This window comes from Lissotriton vulgaris, chromosome 11 (assembly GCF_964263255.1).
Source record: "Lissotriton vulgaris chromosome 11, aLisVul1.2, whole genome shotgun sequence".
Taxonomy (NCBI): domain Eukaryota; kingdom Metazoa; phylum Chordata; class Amphibia; order Caudata; family Salamandridae; genus Lissotriton; species Lissotriton vulgaris.
The window spans coordinates 212,728,730-212,753,302 of NC_141699.1; the positions used below are offsets into that span (position 1 = coordinate 212,728,730).

General features: G+C 43.6%; 1 protein-coding gene across 1 annotated transcript in view; it reads left to right on the forward strand.

The window, feature by feature from the left end:
- TCHP (trichoplein keratin filament binding) overlaps window positions 1-24,573 on the forward strand; it is a 343,197-nt gene that overhangs the window by 187,146 nt on the left and 131,478 nt on the right. Inside the window, exon 7 of the mRNA XM_086943123.1 lies at window positions 21,763-21,875. Within this exon, the coding sequence (XP_086799249.1) occupies window positions 21,763-21,875 (113 nt within the window). The remainder of the gene's footprint in view (window positions 1-21,762; window positions 21,876-24,573) is intronic.

Sequence of the window (24,573 nt, forward strand, 5' to 3'; positions counted from 1 at the left end):
ATTCTGCACCCCCTGCTATCCCTGTTCACAGCCAAGCTTCATCTGATCCCACAGGAAAGCGAACCAATAATTCTAACAATAGTCCTCATAATAACGTTCATAACATGGTGGTCGCACAGGATTCTTTAAACCACACTAAACCCACTTCCTCACTTCCAGCATCCTCCTCGCAGCGGCCAACACCAGCCGACCCCATTAGCCACCACACACTTGTTACACGTCCTGAAAATCTACATGGTCAATGTTCCCAAATGGGATGTAAAGAATGGCTATGAGGGGGAAGACTCTTCGACCCATAAAGTGATCCATTGGATTCGTCACATCAGGGGCTGTCACTCAGTAAATCGAGACAACATTACTAGAGCTCGGAGGTGCACTTCTCCCACTTACCCACTTGATTGCATTGATCTTACCTTCAAAGGGGCTGATTTGGCGGAAAACCTCCTTTCCCTGGAATTCCGAACCTGTCCCCCTGAAGCCTCCTGTATCCAGTTCAGGCGCTTTCCGATTCGTGATCAGAGGAGGCAATTTGTCCCCAACTATTCATTCCCCTAGCTCGTGGTTCCTCACTGGAGGCCAACAACTGACTACAGAGTGTAGCTTTGTGACACCCTGGATCACTCACCATCCCCCCCTAAATGTACGGTTAGTCTTCCCAGCACCTCGATTTTGCAGACCCTGCGTAATTCAAAGGAAGATAGTTCCCGGGCCGAAGTAGAACTAAGCAGCTCCAACACCAATATTCAGAAAGAGGAGGGTGAAGATCTCTTAATATGTTTAAACTCCCAACTACCAGCCCAACCGCCAACTAGCAACTCCACCCCTATACAAAGTGATGCACTTGGCCTGGCACCCCACCAGCAGCTGGGGATATTATCATGGAACGAGGACGGGTTAAGCAGCAAAATGTCAATCCCCCACTGGAAGGGCCTAATTGAAGGTGTCGAAGAGACATGGAGCCTGGTTCCCTTATACAGAACAGACGTTGTTTGTTTCCATTCACCTGCAACAAGCGTAGGGAGAGGGCGTCCGTCAGGGGGACTGATTATCTGGGTGAATATTGCCTTGGCTGTCGAATTATTTGTCAAACAAGTTTCAGCCCAGATATTCTAGGGCTTAGTATAAGGGGGCCCAGGGGGGAGCCCCAATTGATCTGTTCAATGTTTATGCGAGAGGGAGCAAAGGGGGTAGACCCTCACCCATCATTTTAGCATTAGAAGAGAGATTAGCTGACTGTTCACCTCATGCCAGAGTAGTGGTTGCAGGAGATTTTAACTGCACCTTTGAACGGCGGAAGTTAGTCATGCAAGTTTCCAAGCTTGTTGGTATATGGCATGACCTGGCTGTAGACACACTAGAGCTCCAGGCCTCAGCCTCTAGTGTAAGCGGGTTGGCGGATGTACCTATGGTTCATTTGCGCACTGTCAACTGACTCGGTGTACACTAACATTGTGGGCGCAAATGATTGCTCTTAGCTGCAGCAATTAAAGACAAGAATTGCCCCCTCATTAAAGCTGCCAGGAAGTGCTGTCGCTATGCACAAGGCAAAGATAGCATGGGATGAATGACGCTGGCAGCAACTCAAGGAAGCAAGCTCATCAAAGGACGCCAATTTATTTTGAACCATAGTCACCTGGGGTAGCAAGAATGGTGTACGCTTGCCCTCTAACCACATTACAGGCCAGGAATGGCATGAACATTTCCGAAAGCTTTATTCTTTATTATGTGGAGCTAGATGATCGCTATGGGCACCTCAAGGATGATGAGCTTTTTCACCTGGTCGAGATAGAGGCTTCAATAAGTAAAATAATGCCCTTGAAAGCAGCAGGACCAGACGGCCTGCCAGGCGATCTTTCTCGAAGACACTTCGAACTGGGCACGTTACATTCTCCTCCTGGCAAACACTATAGCCAGTGGTGCCCCAGTTCCTGGGTCTTGGAAGGGTGCTGAGGTGGTCCCGAGTTGTAAACAGGAAGCCAGCGACGACCCTTCAAACTGCAGGCCCATTCGTTTGATCGATGCTTTGCAGAAGGTCTTTGGTAGAGTTCTTCTGTGGAGGATACAGCTATGGACAGAGAATGATGCCATCCTTTCTCAGTACCAGGCCTGCTTTAGGCCGAGGACCGGGACGATCAATCAGATGTTTAGGTTGTTATTCATCTACTGGAAAGTAGTGGTGATTGTGAGAACTGCTAAATGACACCTGTGCCATCAGACACCAAAGGATTGCCCATGTTACAGGGCCCAGTTAGAAAGTGTTGTCCATGTTATGTTCGCCTGCTCGGCATACAACATCCTGAGGGCCAAGTGGCTAAAACCGATCTGCTGATCACTGGGTATACGGGACTATCGGGCAGTCCTGCGCATCCTTACATCTGATTCTAGACCTATTTTTGCGTGCTGCGTGGCAAAGTTCCTTAGCCATGCATGGCGTATTAGACGGAAAGCACTGGCAAGTGCAACACAGCACCATGTTGAACGAAGCGGAGAGGAAATTTCCACAGGGCACTAAGGCTGCTCACCTAAGCTTCAAAATGACATCTTATGCACGTGCACTCTATGCTCTAACCCTCCGTGCTGTTATTCCAAGGATGGCTAGAGCCTTTTTAGCAGGTCTGGTGGGGGTTGCTACCTGAGTCCATTCCAAGACTTATATCAAGGTAAATTATCATGCTGTTTCTTTTTTTATTGTAGTTAATGTATGTTTTTACCTATGTGATGTGTATTAACTTTAAACCAATTGATCTTGATAACTGCACCACACGCTGAGGGTACAAAATGTGGATGAATTGCTTGTGCACATAACTTTTACTATGTTGCTGTATGATACGTTTATCTTGTATTGTATCCATAAAATGTTTTTATAGCTTTTATGATACTAGTTGTCGAAATAAAGCTTATGCAACAACATTCTAGAAAAAAAAGAACTGGCGCAACTGCCACGAATTCTGGTGGACCAGGCTTCCTTTAAGGAAAAGTTACAGTTTTACCCGTCTCTAAATGCTGCATCCTGTGTAACTACATTGTTCCCTTTTTTGTTCAATTTTCCTTTACAAAAGCTTTGGCAAAGGGTATTGTATATCACTTTTATTAGATTTTTGGAATTTTTAACTATTAGTTGGCTACTTTTTAAAGAAATGTAACAGAATGTGTCCAACAAAGCATTGGCGAGATGGGCAAGGTATAGTGATTCACTAATCAGAAATAGTACATACAGTATTTTAATATTAATGAAACATACATGATTTTCAAAGTAAACATAAAATAGGTATGTATACGCACCAGCTTTGGAAAGTCAGGTCACAGTGAACCTAAGCCAAGCAGAAAGGAAGCCGGTAAGCACAAACTCAGGAAAGGAATTGTGACTCGTGTGAGCAGGGAACAGAGAAAGTGCAGCAATACAACAAAACCAAAACAGAGTCCAGAGAACAGGGTCAGCATAACAGACCAGGATGTCAAAGAGATGAGAAGGGAAATCCACAGTAGAACTTCAGAGCAAAACAAAATCTGTAGAGCAAGGTCAGAGTGAACAGGCAAAGAGGTCAAGGCAACCGAGAAACTGTAAAGCAGAAAAATAACAACGGTGACGAACTAGTAACAACACTGAGCCTATAAAACTCTAAGTTGCCAGCCTACTTCCAAATATTATCACGCTGTTTAAATACTGTCTCTGTCATAACCCAGAAGTCCTACCCTTGGCCCGGGGTGATGAACTACACACTGTGCGACAGCCACCATAGGCTGATAAGCCATGTACTGAAAGGGATACTCTTTACAGGTGTTTTCTTAGTGAATCTAAAACTTTGAACAAACTGCTGATTTCTGACATCTGTGTCTTGGAAGTGTATACATAGCTATTGCTTACATAACTTTGTGCTTTATTTTACAAGGAGTGACTCTGATTAAACTGTCTTCTATCTTCCATCTCTTCTGGGGTAGGACTGCTATGAAGTCCATTCTAAGTTTGTGAATCTAGAGATAATCCTTTGCTGTTGAAGAAACTGTCCTCCATAATTAACAAGCTATGCACCTTTTTCTTCTGCTTTTAAGCCATGTGTTGCACTAAATGGACAGTAAAGTGAACTGAAGATAGCTCTCTTGGTACAGAGCTTTTTTGGAGGGTGTAAGCAAATAGCCTTTTTTCAAATGTTTATAAATAGGGCTTTCTCTGTTGCTCACTGTCTGCTAACATGTTTCTCCAGTATTGTATCTTTTATAAATTCACATGCTTGAATCTTCCCCGTCGTCATGGTGGGAGTCCCACGGTAATAGTAGAAATAGCAGTTTCTGATGGATACATCCGCCTGTGGATTCCTCACCTTTTGAATTACCCCAAAGACCTCCATAGAACAAAAAACTCACTTAAGTAAACTTTCAACCTTATTTTATAACATCCAAGGGTTAGCCAATCACAGCAGAAACCTCAGAGTTCCCTTCCCCCATAGAGCCACAATACCTCAGATTTCTTACCTCAAAACGTGTGATAGGAAGTCTCTCTGAGCTTTGCTCAGTTTTGCAGCGTGAATCTTTGTGGATTCACTATGCTCTGCATTATTCCGCCATCTAGTGGTTGGGTCCAAAATTGTAGTTGTTTTTACTCTTTTCTTTTTTTTTTTTGTGGCCCAGGTGGCGTCCACATACCACCATTTGGTGTCCTTCGTGATGTTGACGTGCTTCCTCCGGAAGCTCCCACCTTTGGTCGACATCTTCAGATTTTTTTTTCCCGCCATGGGTCTGTATCGTTGCCGAAGAGTTCCAGAGTTTTGGAAGACAAATCAAGCAAAATCAAAGATATTCGACGAAGAATCAAGTTTTCAACTACACTGGACTACAGGTCAGGTACCCGGAGTGACGAGGGAGAAGTTTTAACAAACAAAACCTTGACGTTCAACGGCGAATGCGCTCAATGGGGGCACCCTCAGCGGGGGGTTGGAAGAACAACCGTTTAAGTTTTGCACCAATTGCCACCACAAGTATGCCCAGAAGGATCAGCATCCAGTCTGCAACCTCTGCCTGCCACTCGACCGCAGAAGCGAAGTCTGCAACGTATACTCAGCATTTGCACCCAAGACCCTCAGAGTAAGGGAGAGGCATAGAAGGGCGAACCACAACATGCAGAAGACTTGGGCCTCTCCAGTGGAGAAGAGGACAACATCGCTGAAGGACCAGAGGACTGCACGGTCATCGAGGTCCGTAAGAAGACATCGAAGGAGGTAAGGGAGTTTTTTTACACATATGTGGAGAGGCAATGTGTACAATGCAAATTTTGGCTTCAAATGCCGTACATAACATATAAATGGATGACAGGAGTGATGGATCTCCAAACAGATGGCGTAGTTTTCAAATGCTTTTATTGTGTTTCAAATAATCCACAGCCTTGGAGGTAAGGGAGTTGTCGACCCCTAAACATCTAAGCAACACTCGAAAGAGTGAAGCAAAATCCCCGAGCGACACTCGTAGAAGTGAAGCGAAGTCCTCGAAGGAAGCTCTGGCGCCAAAACATTCAATGAAAGCAACAGCTTCCAGGGACAGTCAACCGAGCGGATCCTTCGAAAAGGGCTCCCAATCGGTGAAAACCCTCGAAAAAAGTCGAAGGTTGCCCTCGAGAAAGACACCTCTGCACCGAGGAAAGAAGGGCGGACATCGTCGTCCACGTCCTCGAAAAGAAAAGAAGTGCCCCAACCCTTGACGCTGACCATGCTGCCGAGATGGAGAGGAAGAGGAGGAGGCTTGAGAACAAAATAGCAAGCATCATACAGCGGAAAAAGGACTTTGACGCGAAAATGAGCCAATACACCATTCCGCCGAAACCCGCGGTCGAAGTCGAAAGGGACAACGAAGACGCGAAACCGCCGAAAACACCCGAACCAGTCGAGGAACTAGGAAAAGAAGACTACTATTACGAGGGGGAAGGCGACGAAGATCTGCAATCCTACTGGGACTCGACGTCCTCTGAGGCACAAGACGTGGAATGACAAGATCTCGACGCCGAATTGCCGGAAGTAGGCAACATAGGCAGATCAAGAAGGACAACAAAACTACAAGGTCCATGGGAGCATTGCAGTTAAGGGGACTGAGAAGAGGCAATCACCCTCAAGGAGGCCAGGTGGCAGAACTGGAGGTAACATGCCGACCCCATCGCACCAAACATTCCAGCAAGGCTACCAAGAGAACAACCAAGGCCAGCAGTAGCAGGGACAGCAGCAGCAAAACTGGCACTACCAACCCCGGGGACAGTCCTTTTGAGGACGCGGAAATGGACGAGGACAAACATGAAGAGGAGGACAACAGCCCTCAACCAAGTGACTCCACCATGCATCAAGCCCCCCCACCCTAACAACACCTCGGGGTGGGTGGAAAGACAAAACGAAAAAATGCAGGCAAACGTTCAACGACAAACAGTACCTCGAACATTCAACACCGGTAGGGGGAAGAATAGGAGACTTCATCCTGGAATGGAGGAAGGTCACATAGGACAAATGGATATTAAACATCATACAATATGGATACTGTATAGAGTTAGAAAGACCCCCTCCAAACAGAAAACCAAGAAGAAAGGCACACTCAACAAAGGAGCTCTCGCTCTTGCAGCTAGAGGCGCAAGAATTGCTCAGCAAGGAGGCAATAGCGGTGGTACCGCAAAACCAAATGAACAAGGGGGTTTACTCAACTTACTTCCTAGTGCCAAAGATGGACGAAACGCTAAGACCTATCCTAGATCTAAGGTTCCTGAACAAATTCATAAGGACTCAAAGATTCAAGATGACCTCCCTACAAGAGGTAATACCACAAATACAGCAAGGAGACTACATGGCTATTATAGATTTAAAGGATGCATACTTACACATCCCCATCAACCACAAACACAAGCGCCTACTAAGGTTTGTGATCAACCAAAGCCACTACCAGGTCACAGTACTGGCATTCGGCCTGAAATCCGCACCAAGGGTGTTTACAAAATGCCTAGCAGCCGTCTCAGCACACCTACTATTGTGTATCGATTTAGATTCCCTATGAATTTCCCGATACATGCCCTTATATAGGCACATTTCACATTGCCTTTATATAGGCATAGAAATCCAGGCCTTATTTAGGCATAGCCCATGCTACCCAAATACATGCATGGCTACTTACATCTGTTCACCTACGTAACAACGAGTTCCTATAAAATCAGACTCTTAAGCCGTTAGGACTTCCCCTTCCTAGGATATTGATTTCTCCAAGAACTCCTTTATTATGCATGAACATCTATTCCTTAGGGGTTCATTCATGACGTTCTTATGCCCGACTTCTACGTCGATACTGGCATTCCTAAACACCTTCAAGGTATAAATATACCTTCACTTGCTATGGCAAGGCACGGTGCGGTTCGGCTACCTACATGCACGACACAGCTCGCCACAGCAAGTCCCAAAGTAAGTCATCTCCTGAACTGACGCACTGACCAGACACTGTCATCCTCCCTGCCGAGAATCCAGCTCCAGTGTTTTTGACTCCCCTAGTGGGGTGTTAGAGAATCGAGTGCCGGGAAAGAGATACCAACTTCTCTCATTCTAAGGTATGGAGCTGATTAGAACCTAGAGAAACCTTTGGCAATTCTTGGCAAAACTAAACTAAACCAAACTTATTCTAAAACAGCACCTACTTCTTCCCTCGTACTAGACTTAGGTTAGGTACACTGGGGTAGGATTATTTTAGAAGCACCAGTTGAGTATTTTAGCCTGTGTTATTTATGTATGTATTTTTATATATGTTATAGCAACAGATCATGCTATTACAGTATTATTTTTTATTACTGTTTGCTCTGTACGCATTATCCTTCGCATTCTGTCTCACGATTGTAGCAGTTCATAGCTCTTGCATGAGAAAGCAGGCTGTTCAATAAACCCTTTTTATTGAAACAACCGTCTCTTTTTTCTGTGCAACTCTGTAGAAACGAAGCATGCACGATTGACTGAGTGAAATGGTTATAATTTGTTTCCACGACTCTGAAGATATTGTTCCGACTCTAAGGGAAACAAAGTTGTCATGTTTATGCGGTTGTCAGAAACGAATACCTTCTTGTTTATTCGTGAACGTTTCTAGTGACCTCCTGAGTTAGCTGGCACACACACAATTAAGTTTAATGTACTCAATAGAGACATACTCACCTCAGTCCTATGTCAAATCTGTAGTGTATATTATTCCAATGCGCAGAGCCTATCAGTGATATAGGAACTACACCACACTACGAAGGCAAGGGATACACGTATACCCCTATCTCGATGACTGGCTCGTAAAGGCAAGTTCGTACGACCAATGCAAACTACACATCCAGCAGGTCATACTAACACTGACAGGGCTGGGCTTCCCAATTCATCTGGAGAAATCATCAACAGAGTCAGAGCAAATCAATATATTCTTAGGGGCAGAGAACGACACCATACAGGCCAAAGTGTTCCCCAGCAGGAAGAGAACATTGGCGATACTGAAGGAAACGCGTCATTACCGCAAGGGGCAAGTTCTGACAATGAGGATGGTGAGCAAGCAAATGGGAACGATGGCATCATGCATTCACCTAGTCCAAAATATTCGACCACTCATGAGGCCATTCCAGGAATGGATTCAGCTACAATGGTCACAGGCAACTGGGGGTTGGGAAGATCTAGTGGTTGTCACACACGTAATGCATCAGGAAATAGCGTGGTGGAACAAACAAAACCTATCACAGGGGAAACCATTCACATAACCAACTCCAACAGTGACCATCATGACGGACGCCTCCCAGCTGGGGTGGGGCGCGCACAAGCTCAAGGTGAGAGGGCTATGGTCGCAACAGGATGTGGTCAAGCACATCAATTACCTGGAACTAAAAACAGTGTTCCTAGCCCTGAAAGCATTTCAGAAGCAGCTGTACGGAAACAGGGTGTTGATCCAAACAGACAACATAACGACGATGTTCTACATCAACAAGCAGGGAGGAACACAGTCAGTAGCGCTATAGAGGCTAGCACATGAGATATGGACATATGCCACCCCACTAAGGATAGACCTACTAGCAATACATCTCCCAGGAAAGGACAACGGGGAGGCAGACAGCCTCAGCAGGCAGACGTCAGCATCACACGAATGGGAGATCAACAGGAATTACAGAGAGTATTCCGGAAGTGGGGTACACCGCAAATTGACCTTTTTTTTCATTACACCAAAATGCAAAATACCAACACTTCGCAACTAGACCATCGGTCACAAGGGAATGCGCTATGGATAGGTTGGTCAGAGACATTTGCATACACGTTTTCCCCGATCCCACGGATACACAGGTTACTCAGCAAATGCAGGATCAGCAACATTTCACTGATACTAATGACACCCCAGTGGGCCATACAGTCATGGTTCTCGCAAATTGTGGAGATGGCGCAGGCACCAGCACACAAATTCCCCAAAATAAGGGACTTGTTAACAATGCAGAGCAGAAGGGTGCAACACCCAGAGCCAGAGAGCCTCAGCCTGGCTGCATGGCTCCTGAAGACCTAGAGTTTGCACACCTCAAACTACCGGCGAGCACAATGGCAGTGCTCAGGCAGGCAAGAAGGCCTATCACAAGAAAATGCTATGTAGCAAAGTGGAAGAGATTCTCAGACTGGTACATTAGGAAAAAATTTAAAGGAAAATCACAAGGGAGTCAACAGTGCTAAAATACTTAACACATCTCCTGCAAAGCAAGCTAAGCTACATGTCCCTAAGGGTACACTTAGCGACGATTGTGGCATACACTAGAGGAGAAGCGGGGAAAAGTTTCTTCACCTCCCAAGTAGTAAAGAGATTTCTAGAAGGGGCGAAGAGGATCGCACCTCCAAACAGATTGCCAGCACCAGCATGGAACCACAACATAGTGCTGACCCAATTGATGAAGGCACCATTCGAGCCCATGCACAAGGTTACACTGCACATGCTCACACTAAAGACAGCCTTATCACATCACTACGGAGAGTAAGTGAGTTGCAGGCGCTAACACTTCAAGAGCCCTACCTGCAGATACACATTGATAGGATTGTAATGAGAACAGACCCACACTTCATGCCGAAGGTGGTGTCTCGGTTCCCCATCAGGCAAACAATCCAAATACCTATTTTTTTCCAAAAACCAACCACAAGTACAGAGAGAGCGCTGTACACACTGGACGCCAGGAGGGCAGTGATGCACTATATATAAAGGACAAAGGAGTGCTAACAGACAAAGCAACTCTTTGTTTCCTTCGCAAGCAGTTTTTTGGGACGACCAGTTACCAAAAATACCATTGCCCGATGGATTGCACAAACCATTCAATTATGCCACAAACAAACTGGGCAACAGTTAAAAGGAGCAGCTTATGCTCATTCAACAAGGAAGAAAGGAGCTACAATTGCGTTTGTAGCTAACACACCAATTCAAGACATTTGCCAAGCTGCAACATGGTCTTCAGTGCACACGTTCACTAAGAATTACTGAGTGGATATCCAAATGAACAAAGAAGCGCAAGTGGGACAAAAGGTCTTGCAACACATATTCAGTAATCAGTGCTCATCTTTCACCCAGCCACCATAATAAGGACAAACCGCTACAAAGTCCATGCACAGCATAGTTAATCCAGAAAGATTCACGCTGCAAAACGTATAGTTTCTTACCTGTCAGTGTAGTTTTGCAGCTTGAAGACTTTCTGGATTCACTAGCGAACCCACCCACCTTCGCTAGAAAGATAAGACAGAAGGAAAGGGATTAAAGATGAACAAGACTTGGAAAATAAGAGGAAAAACAAGAATAACACAAGAAAAGAAAAAAGAATCTGAAGATGGCGACCAAAGGTGGGAGCTTCCAAAGGAGGCACGCAGAGGTCACGAAGGACACCAAATGGTGGTATGTCAACGCCCACTTGGGCCACAAAAAAAAGAGAAAAAAGACAATAATTCCTGACCCAACCAATAAATGGCGGAATAATGCACATAATAGTGAATCCAGAAAGTCTTCAAGCTGCAAAACTACACCGACCGGTAAGAAACTATATTTTACAGTATTCTATCTTCAACTTTTGACCTCCAGCCCCAGCTTCTGATACTATCAATGTATTTCTGGACTATATATTTTTGCCTTTCCTACTTGTTGAGATGCTAGTGCCTAAATAGGGTTGTTTAGTCCCTGTAAGGCCTTTGGGAAGTGTAGGCTGTTCTCTGAAGACACCAACAAACAGTGCCTATATTGCCTCTACTCTGACCACAAACCCAGGGAATGCAAATATTGTCACACTTTTTCAGCTAAAACACTCAAGGGCAGAGAGGGTAGGCTACCACTCTGGCTCTAGAAGAGGACAGCTGCTACAGACTCAGAGTCTGCACCTGAGGAAAGCCACATTCTTCTTTCAGGAAAAGAAAGGAAGACAGTTCCTCTTCCCATCATGGTAACTCTAATTGATCCAAGACCCAGGACAAATATGAGGTGACCACAAAACACCACAAAAAATCTCAGGCAGAGACTTTAAAGTTTTCTTCAACTCCAGCTTCTGCTTCTCTGACTCCTGTCAGGGACCAGTCTTCTCGCTCGTCGACTGCCTCGTCGTAGAAGATTCCACAGTAGTGGAGAGCACTCAGTGTTCTTTTAATACCCCTCACACACCAAAAGGACCCTTGGTGTCATGCTTCATCATCGGGGTCTACGCACCCCTCTACGGGATGCGGTGTGCTACTAACCGACAAAATACGTGGGAGTACTTCAGATTGATGACTATGTGTGGTGTGCGGAGGGGTTATGTTATTATGTGAGTGGTGGTTTTGAAGTGATAATGGTGAAAAAAAGTTAAAAATGGCCTGGCACTGTATTTATCGTCATAGAAAATGCCAGCCTCCTCAAGCATATCGGAGGTTTCTGCACACCGTTGACGGCCTCATCTGCAATGGCTACTACCACGACATTCAAAACGTCGACGGCTGCAATGTTGGCAAGATCACTGCAGACGGTAATGACGTCATCTTTGTCTAAGAGTCCTTCTCCGTCTACGAGAATTTCAATCGTCGACCACCGGTCTGTCGACGACTCTCATGACAACGGCACTGCGGACTAAGACTACCCACGCACCGTCGATGGTGTCGCAGACGATTAGATCGGTGACGGCACCATTGTGCATGCCTCCTTCAGCCAAGGCAAATTTAGGATTCCTCCAAGATTTTCCCTTTGCTCCCTGCTCGCCTATTGGACGTCCAAGAGTCAGCGGATGAAAGTTTGTTTGGCCCTGCATCCAGTCCATCACAGTTAAGGTTCAGGTGCCAAGAGCCTGATGATGAGGACATTGAGGACTATGATTTATCTTCTTACATGGCAGGAGAATATTCTTTTGTGGAGAGAGATATATCTGCTATGCAGCAGGCGGAATCCTTCCTGCAGCGTTATCCTCATGATTATAGGGAGGAGGAGTGTCATCATTTTAGGGAGCCGTCTGTGAATGTTCTAGTTTCTCTGGAATCGGATCTCCATCATATGATTGACGATTATTAAAGACGCTTCGCGGACCCAATGCTCTTCAGAGGCCTTTACAATTTGGAAAAATTGTCCATTATTCTAGCCAAATTGCTGATTTTTCTGAGTGCACGTCTCAATGCGGATCTTGGCAAGGCCTTTCTCACTCAAGAGAGAATATTGTGTATTCAGGGTATGACAAAGCTTCTTTCAACAAAAAAGTTTGTTTCTGTGAGACAGTACAAGTACATGCTGGGGATAATGTCCTCTTGCATCCAGCTAATCCCCTATTGCTGTTTCCGCATGCGACCTTTGCAGGAGCAGCTCGATGAGCAGTGGATTCAGTCTCAAGGTTCATTTAATGACAAGGTTCATGTTTGGGCAGCAATGAGAGCTGCAATGGCCTAGTGGATGGTCAAGGAAAACCTTTTACGAGGTCTCTTTCATTCACACTGTGCCGCAGCTGGTGACTATCTCGGAAGCGTTGATAGATGGATGGGGGGCTCACCTTCAAGAATTACAGGTTCACAGCAAATGGTCCAAACAGAACTCAGAATGCCATATAAACATTCCGGAACTCAAGGTAGTATTCCTGGGTCTGAAGGCCTTCCTGCCTCGGATCAAGGGTTTATCAGTACTCGTCAGGGCGGATAATACTACGACAATGTTTTACCTCTGAATGCAAGGTGGCACGAGATCTTGAGCGCTTTTACTTCTTGCTCAACAGATATGGGGATGGCTCCTTGCCACCCACAACTCCTTGCGAGTGGAGCATTACAGGGTGTCCACAATCAGAAGGCCAACTCTCAGCAGGGTCTCCAAACAATGTCACGAATGGGAGCTCAACGACCAGACTTGCAGGTGATCTACTTACCATCCCTCCTCTACGACAAGTGGACAAGGATCGTTTGTTAAGCGGAATCAAATCTGGTTCCCCGTTGGAGTCCTGCCCCTTTAAGTATTTGAACTTAGGAAGAGAGGCTATTGTTCCTCACCTGACCTCAATACTTAATGCTGTCATTGCATCTGGGCTGTACCCCACTTCCTGGAAAATGGCGGTGTTAAACTCTTTTAAAAAATAAAAGCCCTATTTGGACTCCACTGAGTTGAAAAATGATCGTCCCATCTCCCTATTACCCGTCCCAGCAAAAATTCTGTAGAAACATCTGAATTTTTACCTTAGTTCCTATTTGGATGAACATCAGCTGCTCCATGGCTCGCAGCATGGTTTCAGAAGTGAGCACAGTACTGAAACGGTGTTAACCTCTGTAATTAACAACATCCGATGTCAGGTTGACGCTGGTCATATAACACTATTGATCCTTCTGGACTTTACTGCAGCCTTCGATACCATCTATCCTTCGAGACTGGTGGGCAGGCTTAAGGAAATGGGGGTCAGGGTATTGCCCTGAATTTGCTCACCTCTTTTCTCACGGACCGGTCACAAATAGTTAGGATGGATGAATTTTACTCAGCTTCCAATCAGTGGTTCTGTTGAGTCCCTCAGGGCTCCCCATTGAGCCCGACCCTTCTTAAAATTTAAGTTGCCCCTCTGGCCAAGGTCGTAAGATCCTTTGGGCTAGAGGTGCTATCTGCTGATGACACCCAAATTATGGTGACGGATTATGTGAAAGTCGACTAACTTCCACTAACTGTGCGCTGAAGTTTAACGTGAAACTTTTAGTTGTTTCTTCTCCTAATTTATCTCTTGTTGAAAAAAGTTCATTACTCCATTTTTATCAATCAGTTTTGATTTTTATTGATTTTTCCGTTTTCTTAATTCATTATCAGGAGTTTTATATATCAATATCGTAGAATAATCAATATGTATTCATTACAACTCTGCCCAATGCATTTCGGGTCAGGTCATGTGACCCTTCGTCAGGGGCCTGTGAAAAGACGAATACAGGACCTTAGCAATCATCATTATATAAAGAAAAAAGATTCATGCACATATATGCAAAACTATAAACACTGCTAATATACACAATAGGGAACATTTTCATGTGACATTACACAGTTTATACGAACAGAACAGTGAATGCAGTGATGTGAGCAGAAAATGAGTGTAGTTTAAGAAATAGGGTAGAGCATCGCGGGAAGGTTACGGCGATGGGCTCCAGAGTGACGGAATTACGCGCATGCGGGTAGACAACACTTACGCGAGTTGGAATCACAGCGGTCACGATCGTACCGGGCGGGTAACCAAATTTAGTCTCGTGGATACCGGGCGGGTGAAGGGAAAGTATGCGCGGTAGTGATTTAAAGGGCTGGCGAGTTCCGATCATGTTGACAATGGAAGTCGAGAAAAGACTTCTCAGTTTGTATTATGTACTTCGGGTCGAGAGAAACAAGTAGTTTCAATTAAATATCAGGAATAAAGTGGTAGAGTTAAATAAATAAAATAAAATAATATAGCATGGGACTAATAACGGCCCGAGGTGGGGATACCGGTGAAGTTAAGGAAATAAATAAAGGACTAAGTCAGGTGAAGAATGAACAATGGAAATAAGAGTAGGACTCCTCGATATATAAAACGTGTTCAATGTATCCAGTGTGTATCAAAGCCTTAATGTGTAAATAATAAGCACATAGTAACTATTCCATCCATTGCTATCATGGATGTCAACAATGATGTCAACAAAAAATCAACAGTAATACAAATCTTATCATAATTACAAACGCCAGTGTGGGCTTCAAGTTCATTAGTCATATGTTGTTTTTCAAGGATTCAAGGGGGGGGTTAGAATGGTCCTTTTATGATGCCAATTATAGGAAACATGAGTATTCGATCCGGTCATTCATTCCGAATGGCTGAAGACTGTTCAATTTTTTGATCCAAAAGAATTCGGCTCTTAATCTTTGTTTTGTGGGGTCCATATCTCTGCGTTGTGGTATAGTCTCCAATACCGTGAATCTCAGTTGGGAGATTTGATGCTTTGCTTCAAACCAGTGATTAGCTACAGTTGATTTCTGGTTGTGAAGTCGAATATTTGATTTGTGTTCTGTTATCCGTACTTTAATTTTCCTTTCCGTTTGGCCCACATAGATCTTGCCACATGGGCATTTGATGGCATAGATGGTGTTAGTAGTATCACAGGTGCTGGTATGTTTTAAGTCAATTTCATTGCCTTGAGTAGGATGTCTCAATTTGTTGCCCACTATAACATTATTACAGTGGGTGCAATTAAAGCATTTACCCATTCCTTTGAATTTTGATTTTTTCATCTTGTTAGATGTGGTAGTTAAAATTTCTTTCAGGTTTTTTGATCTTCGGAACGCAAATGTAATGTTATCATTGTACAGATCCTTCAGGTCTGGTTCCATTTTGATTAAGTTCCAGTGGGTGTTGATGATCTTTTTAATTTTCATGGCTTCAGTAGAGAATTTAAGAACACATACTGTTTTTTGTTCTGTTATGTTAGTTTTAGGTATGAAGAGTTTTTCTCTTGGGATAATGTTGATTCTTCTTATGGATTCATCTAAAACAGTGGTGGGATATCCTCTTTCTACATATTTTTTGATTTGGTCTTTCATAGAGATTTCAAGCTGTTGTGGATCTGATGTGATACGTTTCAATCTGATTAGTTGTGATGTGGGTAGATGTTTTTTCAGAGTGATAGGATGAAAGCTTTGGAAAAGTAGACTTGAGTTCCTGTCAGTTGGCTTAATGTGAACTTGAGTGGAGAAGTGGAAATCAGTCATGTTGACTTTTACATCCAAAAATACAATGGATTCCTGATGGATATTATGTGTGAATTTGATTCTTTCATATCTGGTATTTAAGAGGCTAATGTTGTTTTCGAGTGCCATTTTGTTTCCTTGCCATAATAGAAAAATGTCATCTATGTATCTTCTGAATACAATTAGATTATTTCTCCAGTCTGGGTTGTTGAGAATGAAGTCTGTTTCGAATTTTGACATGAAAATACATGCGTATGCTGGGGCTCCCCCAAAGCCCATAGATGTTCCGTTGCTTTGGTTGTAGAAACACTGTTGCCATTCAAAATAACTGTGAAATAGAGCGAATTGCATTAATTCCAGAAGAAAAATTTTTTTTTTGACTTTCTTCCATCTCGTTTTTCTTGAGTAAGCTCCATTCCAGGGCTTCCATTCCTTTGTTATGGGGGATGGAGGTGTAGAGTGAGGTCACGTCTATTGTACATAGCCAGTATTCTTTTCCAGGTGAAAGAGTCACTTCATTAAGTATTTTTAGAAAATCGGTCGTGTCCTTTATGTATGTGTTTCCTTCTTGTACTATAGGTTGAAGAAACCAGTCGATGTATTGGCCTAACGGTTCAGAGATTGAGCCACAGGCAGAGACTATTGGTCTGAATGGTGTTTTTTTTTTATCCTTGTGGATTTTTGGTAACATATATAGCTTGGGGCGTCTTGGATATTTTGTTTCCAAAAATTGATGAGTCTTTTTGCTGATTATTTTCATGTCAAGAGCTTTATCTGTTATCTGTTGCAGTATACTCTTGTATTCATCAGTCGGATCTGTATCGAGTGGCATATATATGTTGATGTCTTTCACATGTGTATTGACACTTTCAAGATAAAAGCTAGTATCCATTACTATTAGAGCTCCCCCTTTGTCGGCTCTTTGGAAGGTTAGTTCTTCATTTAGACTTACATTTTTAAGAATATTCCATTCACGAGGTGATAGATTCGTTCTCTTTGGTTTTACAAATTTGATTTTTTGTAGATCAGTTAGTATTGATCGTTCAAAGGCTTCAATAGTTTTGTGGGTGATCGGTGCACAGAATGTACTTTTAGGCTTAAATTCTTTAGTTTGACTGTCCAATTCTTGAGATGGTATGTTCTCATTGTTTTTGAAAAAATAGCGTAGTTTTAAGTTCCTGAAAAATTTAAAAAGAGCTATTTCTGTTTCAGCTAAATTAGATTGGTAGGTTGGGACGAACGAAGTGCCTTTGTTCAAGATTTTTATTTCAGTTTCGTTGAGTTGTTTCTTAGAGATGTTGATGACTAAGTCACTTTCGTTTGGCTCCTTGTGACTCTTTTTATTCTTTCCTCTTCCGTTTCTTTTACCTCTCCTTGTTTTGTAGCTTGTGGTGTTTCGTTCGCCGCTGGGCTTACATCTAAAAAAGCCGGTTTTTGAACTTGGGTTTGAGGTTTTTGTGACTCTACTGGTTTTGATGTAGATGGGATTGATTCTTTTGTTTTTGAGATTGGTTCTCTTGTCTTTGCAATGTCGGATTCTGAAACTACACTTTCTTGGGATGAGCCCACATTTGATTTTGGTTGCGCTTGTGGTTGTTGCCATTTTCGTTGATTATAAATTTCAGCCCACGTGTACACCTCTTCTAATTTATAATCGATAGTATCACGTCGATATTTTCGAATCTTTCGATCATTCACCTCCTTAGTGTATCTTTCAAGTTTTTTGTTAATATCCTCTAATAGTTGTTGTAGATCTTCCTGTTTGTTCAGTTCTCTTTTTATACCTTCCAATTCTTCCTCTAGTTCTTTTAGAACTTTTGATAATTCTTCAATTATTAGTAAGATAAGATCTAGAGAGCATTTGTTCAGAATTTGATACCATCTTTCAATAAACTTTTTATTGTTTTTACATAGCATCGGTTTAAGGGCTATTCTTAGTCCCCGAGGAATTCTTTGGTGCTTATGATAATGAATCAGTGTTGTGGCGTGAAGCCTTTGGTTAATTTCCTTTTTGGAAATGTATTCAAATTGGCGTAGCAATTGAGTTACTGTTGAGATCTGAGGTGTGAAAGCTCTGGTCTCCTGTATCAGTCCGTAAATATCTTTTGCGGCTTCAGGCGTGAATGCCAATGTTTCTGCTTTGTTGGCTGTTATTTGAGCTATGTCATCAAGTTGCATTTTCAAATTAAGTTGTTGGTGCTACAGAGAGAGGATTAGGCAGTAGGTTCAAATGAGAAAAAGTTTTTGGTCTCTGTGCACACACCTTATTCAGAAGTTTTCATATATGAAAACTTCTGAATAAGGTGTGTGCACAGAGACCAAAAACTTTTTTTACCCAAATTATGGTGTCCATTACTAACAGCATAGAGGCGTCTGCAACTAATTTAAAAAACTATATGCAGGCAGTGGCCTCTTGGATGGTTGATAATTACCTCGGACTCAACGGGGCCAAAACGTAGGTTTTGATCTTTGGAAACCAACAAGACACCTGATCAGAGGCCTGGTGGCCAGACACGCTCGGCCTTTGCCAGTGCGCCGGGTCTTTCGCAAACAATCTCGGCATTAGTTGAAAATTCCCTCTCCCTGGGCCCTTAGGTCAGCAGAACGGTGTCCACCAGCTTTGGGATTATTAGGATGCATAGGAAGATTTCAATTTTTTTTCTTTTTCCCCCCGAAAGCTGGCGGTTGTTGCCCTCGTGCTGTCCAGACTGGACTGTTGCAATGCTCTGTACTTGGGTATCAACAAGGGACTACTCCATTGATTACAGCTAGTACAGCACACTGCTGCCAGGCTGGTGATGGGTCTCCCCAAACACCATTCGGTTTCGACCACTATCACTAAGCTTCTTTGGCTCCAGCTCGGCCGGAGAATCCTGTTTAAAGCCCTTTGTCTCACTCATTAGACTTTCTATAACATGTGGTCGGATGGCATTAAAAGGCTTTTTCAAAGATATGTTTCTACTAAGCAATTAAGATCTGCCAGTAAAAACTTGCTGCTAGTTCTGAAGTTCAAAAGAGTAAGATGGGAGGGTGGTAGAGCCTTCTCCTTTGCTGAGGCCAAACTCTGGAATTCCATTCCCTCTTCAATTTCTGGACTAGAATCTCACTCTTTCTTCTGTAAGGCCTTGAAGACCTGGCTCTTTACCCATTTTTCACTGTGAGCTCACACTTTCCTGTTTGCTGTCCCTTTCTGTCGCGCCTTGCCGCCTCAGGGCAAAGTTTGCACTTTACAAGACGGATATTCATTTGTCTTCCAATCCTGGAGTTACCCAACATTAGAGCTAATCACTACGTTCCTCAACAAAAAGTGTCGTCTTTTTGCAAGCAGGAATCCTCATCCAAAATCGTGGGGAGATGCCTTCCAGTTTCCTTGGACAGGGATGTTTACCTATGCCTTTCCCCAGTTTCTACTCATTCCTCGAGTACTTCAAAAAATGAAGCAAGAGCTGTGTTGGCTCATTTTTGTTGCTCCTGAATGGGCAAGATAATTCTTGTACACCAAGCTGCATCGCCTATCAGAGTGTGCTCCGATTCTCTTTCCTCCAAGGAAGGATCTTCTCTGCATGAACTAGAGCCAAGTTGTTCATCCAAAAATTCACTCTCTTCGTTTGTCAGCTTGGCTCCTCACCATGCTGAACTTGGAGATTTAGGGTGTTCTATGATACTGAAGAAATCTCTAGCTCCTTCCATGCTGAAATATTACACAGCTAAATGGAAGAGATTCTGTGCTTGGTGTATCTTCACGCATTGCATCCTTTTTCATCATCTCCGAAGCAGGTGCTGCCTTATCTCTTTTACCTAGCAAGTCAGGACTTTCTCACTCTTCCATAAAGGTTCATCTTCCTTCAATTTCTATATATAAAAGACGTTCAGATCAAGCTTCCCTGTGGTCTAATTGACTCATCAAAGAATTTATGAAGGGACTTTAGAGCTTTCCCTCCTGTTAAACCTCCTCCAGTACTGTGAAATTAAATACAGTCCTGTCGCAGCTAATTCGCCCTTCATTTGAGCCAGTACACAAATGCAAATTGAAGTTCCTTTCTCGGAAGGTGGCTTTTCTCTTGGCCATTACGTCAGCCAGACGTATCCGTGAAATCCAAGCTTTCACAATAAAAGAACCAGATCTTCAATTTTCGCCAGGCAAGGGTATCCTACGCACTAACCCTTCTTCATACCCAAGGTGCCTTCAACTTACCACCTCAATGTGCCGATTGTCTTACCAATGTTCTTTCCTAATCCATCCTCGGCAGCAGGAAGGTTGTTGAATTCACTGGATATTAAACATGGTTAAAAACTTTATCTACAAAAATGAAGATCTTCCGGAAATCCTCTCAGTTACTGATCTTTCTCTGCACCTAGGAAAATAACTATCCTTAACACTGGCCAGCATTGCTCGTTGGGTCACCTCAATGATTGTCTTTTGTCATGAAAAGGCTGGCTGCCGGCTTCGTATGAAAGCGCAAGCTCACTCAACTAGGAAAGTGGCCACTTCCTCTGCCCTGTTTGCAGGAGCATTCCTTCCTGACATATGCAGGGTGGCAACGTGGGCGAATGCTTACACATTCACAAAGCATTACTACGTCGATGGTTGGAAGAAGGCAGATATTGCTGTTGGACAAGCTGCACTTCAACGCATCCTTGCTTAAGGTAGGCTGCTTTTGTTCTTACATACTGATTGATTATATTATACTTCAATGTTGTTTGTAAAACTGGTTGCATATACTGAATTTTGACATATTTTCTTCTTTAGTTTCTTCTCGGTTTTTCTGATGTTCCAATTTTACATCATGGTGGCATAGTTCACCTACCTGCCACCTTTCTTTTTCTCTTATTGTGGTTATAGTGATTACTAGTGGGATTCAAACATGTGAATCTATAAAAGATACAATACTGGAGAAAAAACAAGTTACTTACCTGTACACTGTGGTTCTCCAGTGTTGATATATTTTATAGATCCACTTGCGACCCTCCCTCCTCCCTGATTAGGCTCACCTGTTACCTCAGAGTTTTGTATCCCTTGTGCTCGAATTCAGAGGTATGGTGGCTCTGTAGGGGAAGGGAACTCCGAGGTCTCTACTGTGATTGGATGAACTTTGGATGTTATAAAATTAGGTTGAAAGGTTATTTTCGTCCGTTTTCTGTTCTATGGAGGTCTATGGTGATGTTTTAATACTGCTATTTCTACTGTTACCATGGGACTCCCACCATGAAGACTGGGAGGATTCAAGCATGTGAATCTATAAAAGATATCAACACTGGAGAACCACAGTGTACAAGTAAGTAACTTTTCTTTTTTTTTTGTATCGACCTGAAATAATATTTCATGGAACAGGGACAAAGAATTTTTCAACTGTATAATTCTGGGCAGAATACACTAGCATGAGTATTTGCATAATGTCTCAAGTAAAATTGAATGCTGCTTAATGTATTACCTATTCATGGCTATTTAGTACCCAGTTCCCACTACCACATTAGCAAATGGTTCATTTATAATTTTTTCTTTTACTATCTGCTCATTCTTCAGTACTGCACATTTTTTTAATGTTCATATATAAATGCATTTTAATCCTTATTTTTTGCTGTTTCCTGCACGTGGCCTCATGCTGATACCAGGCAAAAAAACTGAGGAAAGAGGAGGAAAACCTGATGAAACAGCAGTGGGAACTGGAAGAGTTTGAGGAAGAGCGAAGGAAAATGGAAGAACGCAGAAAGAAATCTGAGCTTGGGTATGGAGTATAGTAGTCATTTTTTCTGATAGTTTGTTGTGAAGAATGTGCCTTATCTATGAATCTCCCTCACCCTTTAGATCATGTGCGATCTCTGTGACACTGAGGTAAAGAATCTTACTGGATGACTCTTGCTAGAAAGCACCTTCAGCACTCCGCCCTGCCTCTTCCAGTACTTCTGTGTAATCTGGGTTGGTTGAGAAATTGTGATAATTAAGTTTCCACAGAATTAAAATGTACTTACTGTGGTAACCTTCAATTCATCTAAATCCGACTTGGCTTGGTCCCAGCATTTTGAATTGTAGCAATAATAGAATCAGTAGTACATACAAGGCAGCTGCTGTTGTAGGCTCGGGTCCAAAAAAAAGACATCCGTGTTTCGTCCAGCCCAGTAATTCATAAACTACATGCACAAACTTGATAGTTAATTCATATTAATTAAACATACATAAGGTGCTTATCCTGAGGTATTATGAGAAATATAAGGAAACAGAAAATAATTTAAATCCTTTCTGGCAGGTGGAAGGGAGTGAAGGGTTGAGTGATGGTGTTGGTTAAAAACAAAAAAGCCATACCTACTCCATCCAGTTCTTGTTTGTTGTGGAAAATTTTACTTTATTTGTTTAGTCTCTTGCAGTAATTATTGTATTTCCAGTATGTGTCTCCTTGGTACCACCAAATTTGACAGCATTGGAAAGGTTTGTGAAAGGTACTTCCAGTGAGACCAAGAACACAAGTGAAGCATCACCTTGTACACCTGCCACTGTGAGTCCACTTTGTCCAACACATATCAGTTCAGTGAAGTTCAAATACTGAAGTTCGTGTAAGAGTTGGTGGTGGGCGTTGGGAATTTACGTCCAGTTCTTTACCACTTTCACTTCTTTCACAGGTGAGTGTTTTCTCGTTAATATATTTAATTCCATAAAGAAATGATTTAATATTTTTTAATAACTTTATTGGATACTGCTGCCTGCAACTTCCTTATGTGAACATACTGGGGTCGATTCCGATTCGGTAAAAACTGCTTCGAATAGTCGTTCGGAGCGTTTTTCCGTACGAATCGTACCCTGCAACATCCCCCGTACGTACGACGAAGTACGATTCGTATCAGGAGCTGGACTCCGTACAAATCGTACAGAGACCGTACGAATCAAATCCCCGTACGAATCTCCCTCGGAACCCGCTGTACACGACATCTGTACGGAACGCAGCTGGTTATTCCTACCCAGCAAGTATGATTCGTGTCGGGTACGCACCGTACGACCCTTTTTCTACAAGAGCTGAAAACAGCCATAAAAGCAGAGTTCGCCCCGAAACAAGTACGGAACGCCCACCCCGGGTACGGTGCGTACACCACACGATCGCAGGGGTACGGTGCGTACCCCTGCGATAATGAGGTGTACGCACCGTACCCATGCGATCATGGGGTGTACGCACCGTACCCCATGTTTGCTGGGTGTACGGTGCGTACACCCTGCGATCGCAGGGGTACGGTACGTACACCCCATGATGGCTTGGGTACGCACCGTACCCCGCGATCATGGGGTGTATGGACCGTACGTGTGTATGTGATTGTGTGCTTTTCCGTACGAATCGCCTTTACCTGACGTGGACCGTACGAATCGCGTCTACATACCCCGGTCCCGATCGTACTCGTCGGGTCGTACGGCATGTTTACGATTCGTACGGAGAGGGCTCCGGATACGAATCGTACGGACAGTTTTTTTCCAGGATCGGAATGGACCCCACTGTGTCATCACTGGATGCCCAATAATTTTTATTAGCAATCGTTTGCCACCAGCACCAGATGATTCAAGACAGTTTCACTGCAGAGCTGCAAGTCGACTGTATAAAAACTGCATGAGTGGGACAAATATGGGGCAAGTAGAACAAATACAGAGGTGATATCTGTATCTCCCCGATGAGAGAACTCACAAGGGGTTGGAGGGATAGATTTATTGGGGAACGTGATGAGGTGGATGCTGGAGATTTATTATAAGAACTGCTTTTAGTCAAATGTATTTAATTGTATACCGTGCAATTTCTGTAATCCAAATTTGTACTGTCCGATTACTGTATGACTGAATACTTTCAATAAAAAGAATTAATATTAAAAAAAATCTTCATGACTGCCTGTGAAACAGTCCCAATTCTTGCCACACCCCAACATATGTGGATCTGAGGATGAGGGCTTAGTTGTTTACCCCCTTCACTGTGGCGGCTATTCCGCCGCAGTGCTAAGGGGGCTGGCGGAAGAGCGGCGGGCGCATGCTGGTGACGGAACCCCTCCGTCACCAGCAGCGGTTGCGCTGTGCTCATGACGGAGCGGTCACGGCCCCGCCCGCTCATTAGAACGTTCAGCGCAGGTGCGGAATCCGCGCCGCGCAGACGGTCCGAGCGGGCCGTGACGGAACCACTCCGTCATCAGCACAGCACGACCGCGGCTGATGACGGGAGTGGTTCCGTCACCAGCAGGGGAGGGGTTAATACAAATTTGGAGAGTTAGTTTCCTCTACAAATCTCGGTTTAAGTATTGTCCTAAGTGTTGAAATCTTATGTTGGAGACTGGTTATCCACAGCACTTGTCAGTGCTGCTTATCATGGCCTCACAACATTGCTGCTTGTGAGTTTTGTTCATAGATGCACTTTAAGGCCTTGAGGGAGTTTGAAGCTTGACTTCCCTAGACTGTTGCCAAAT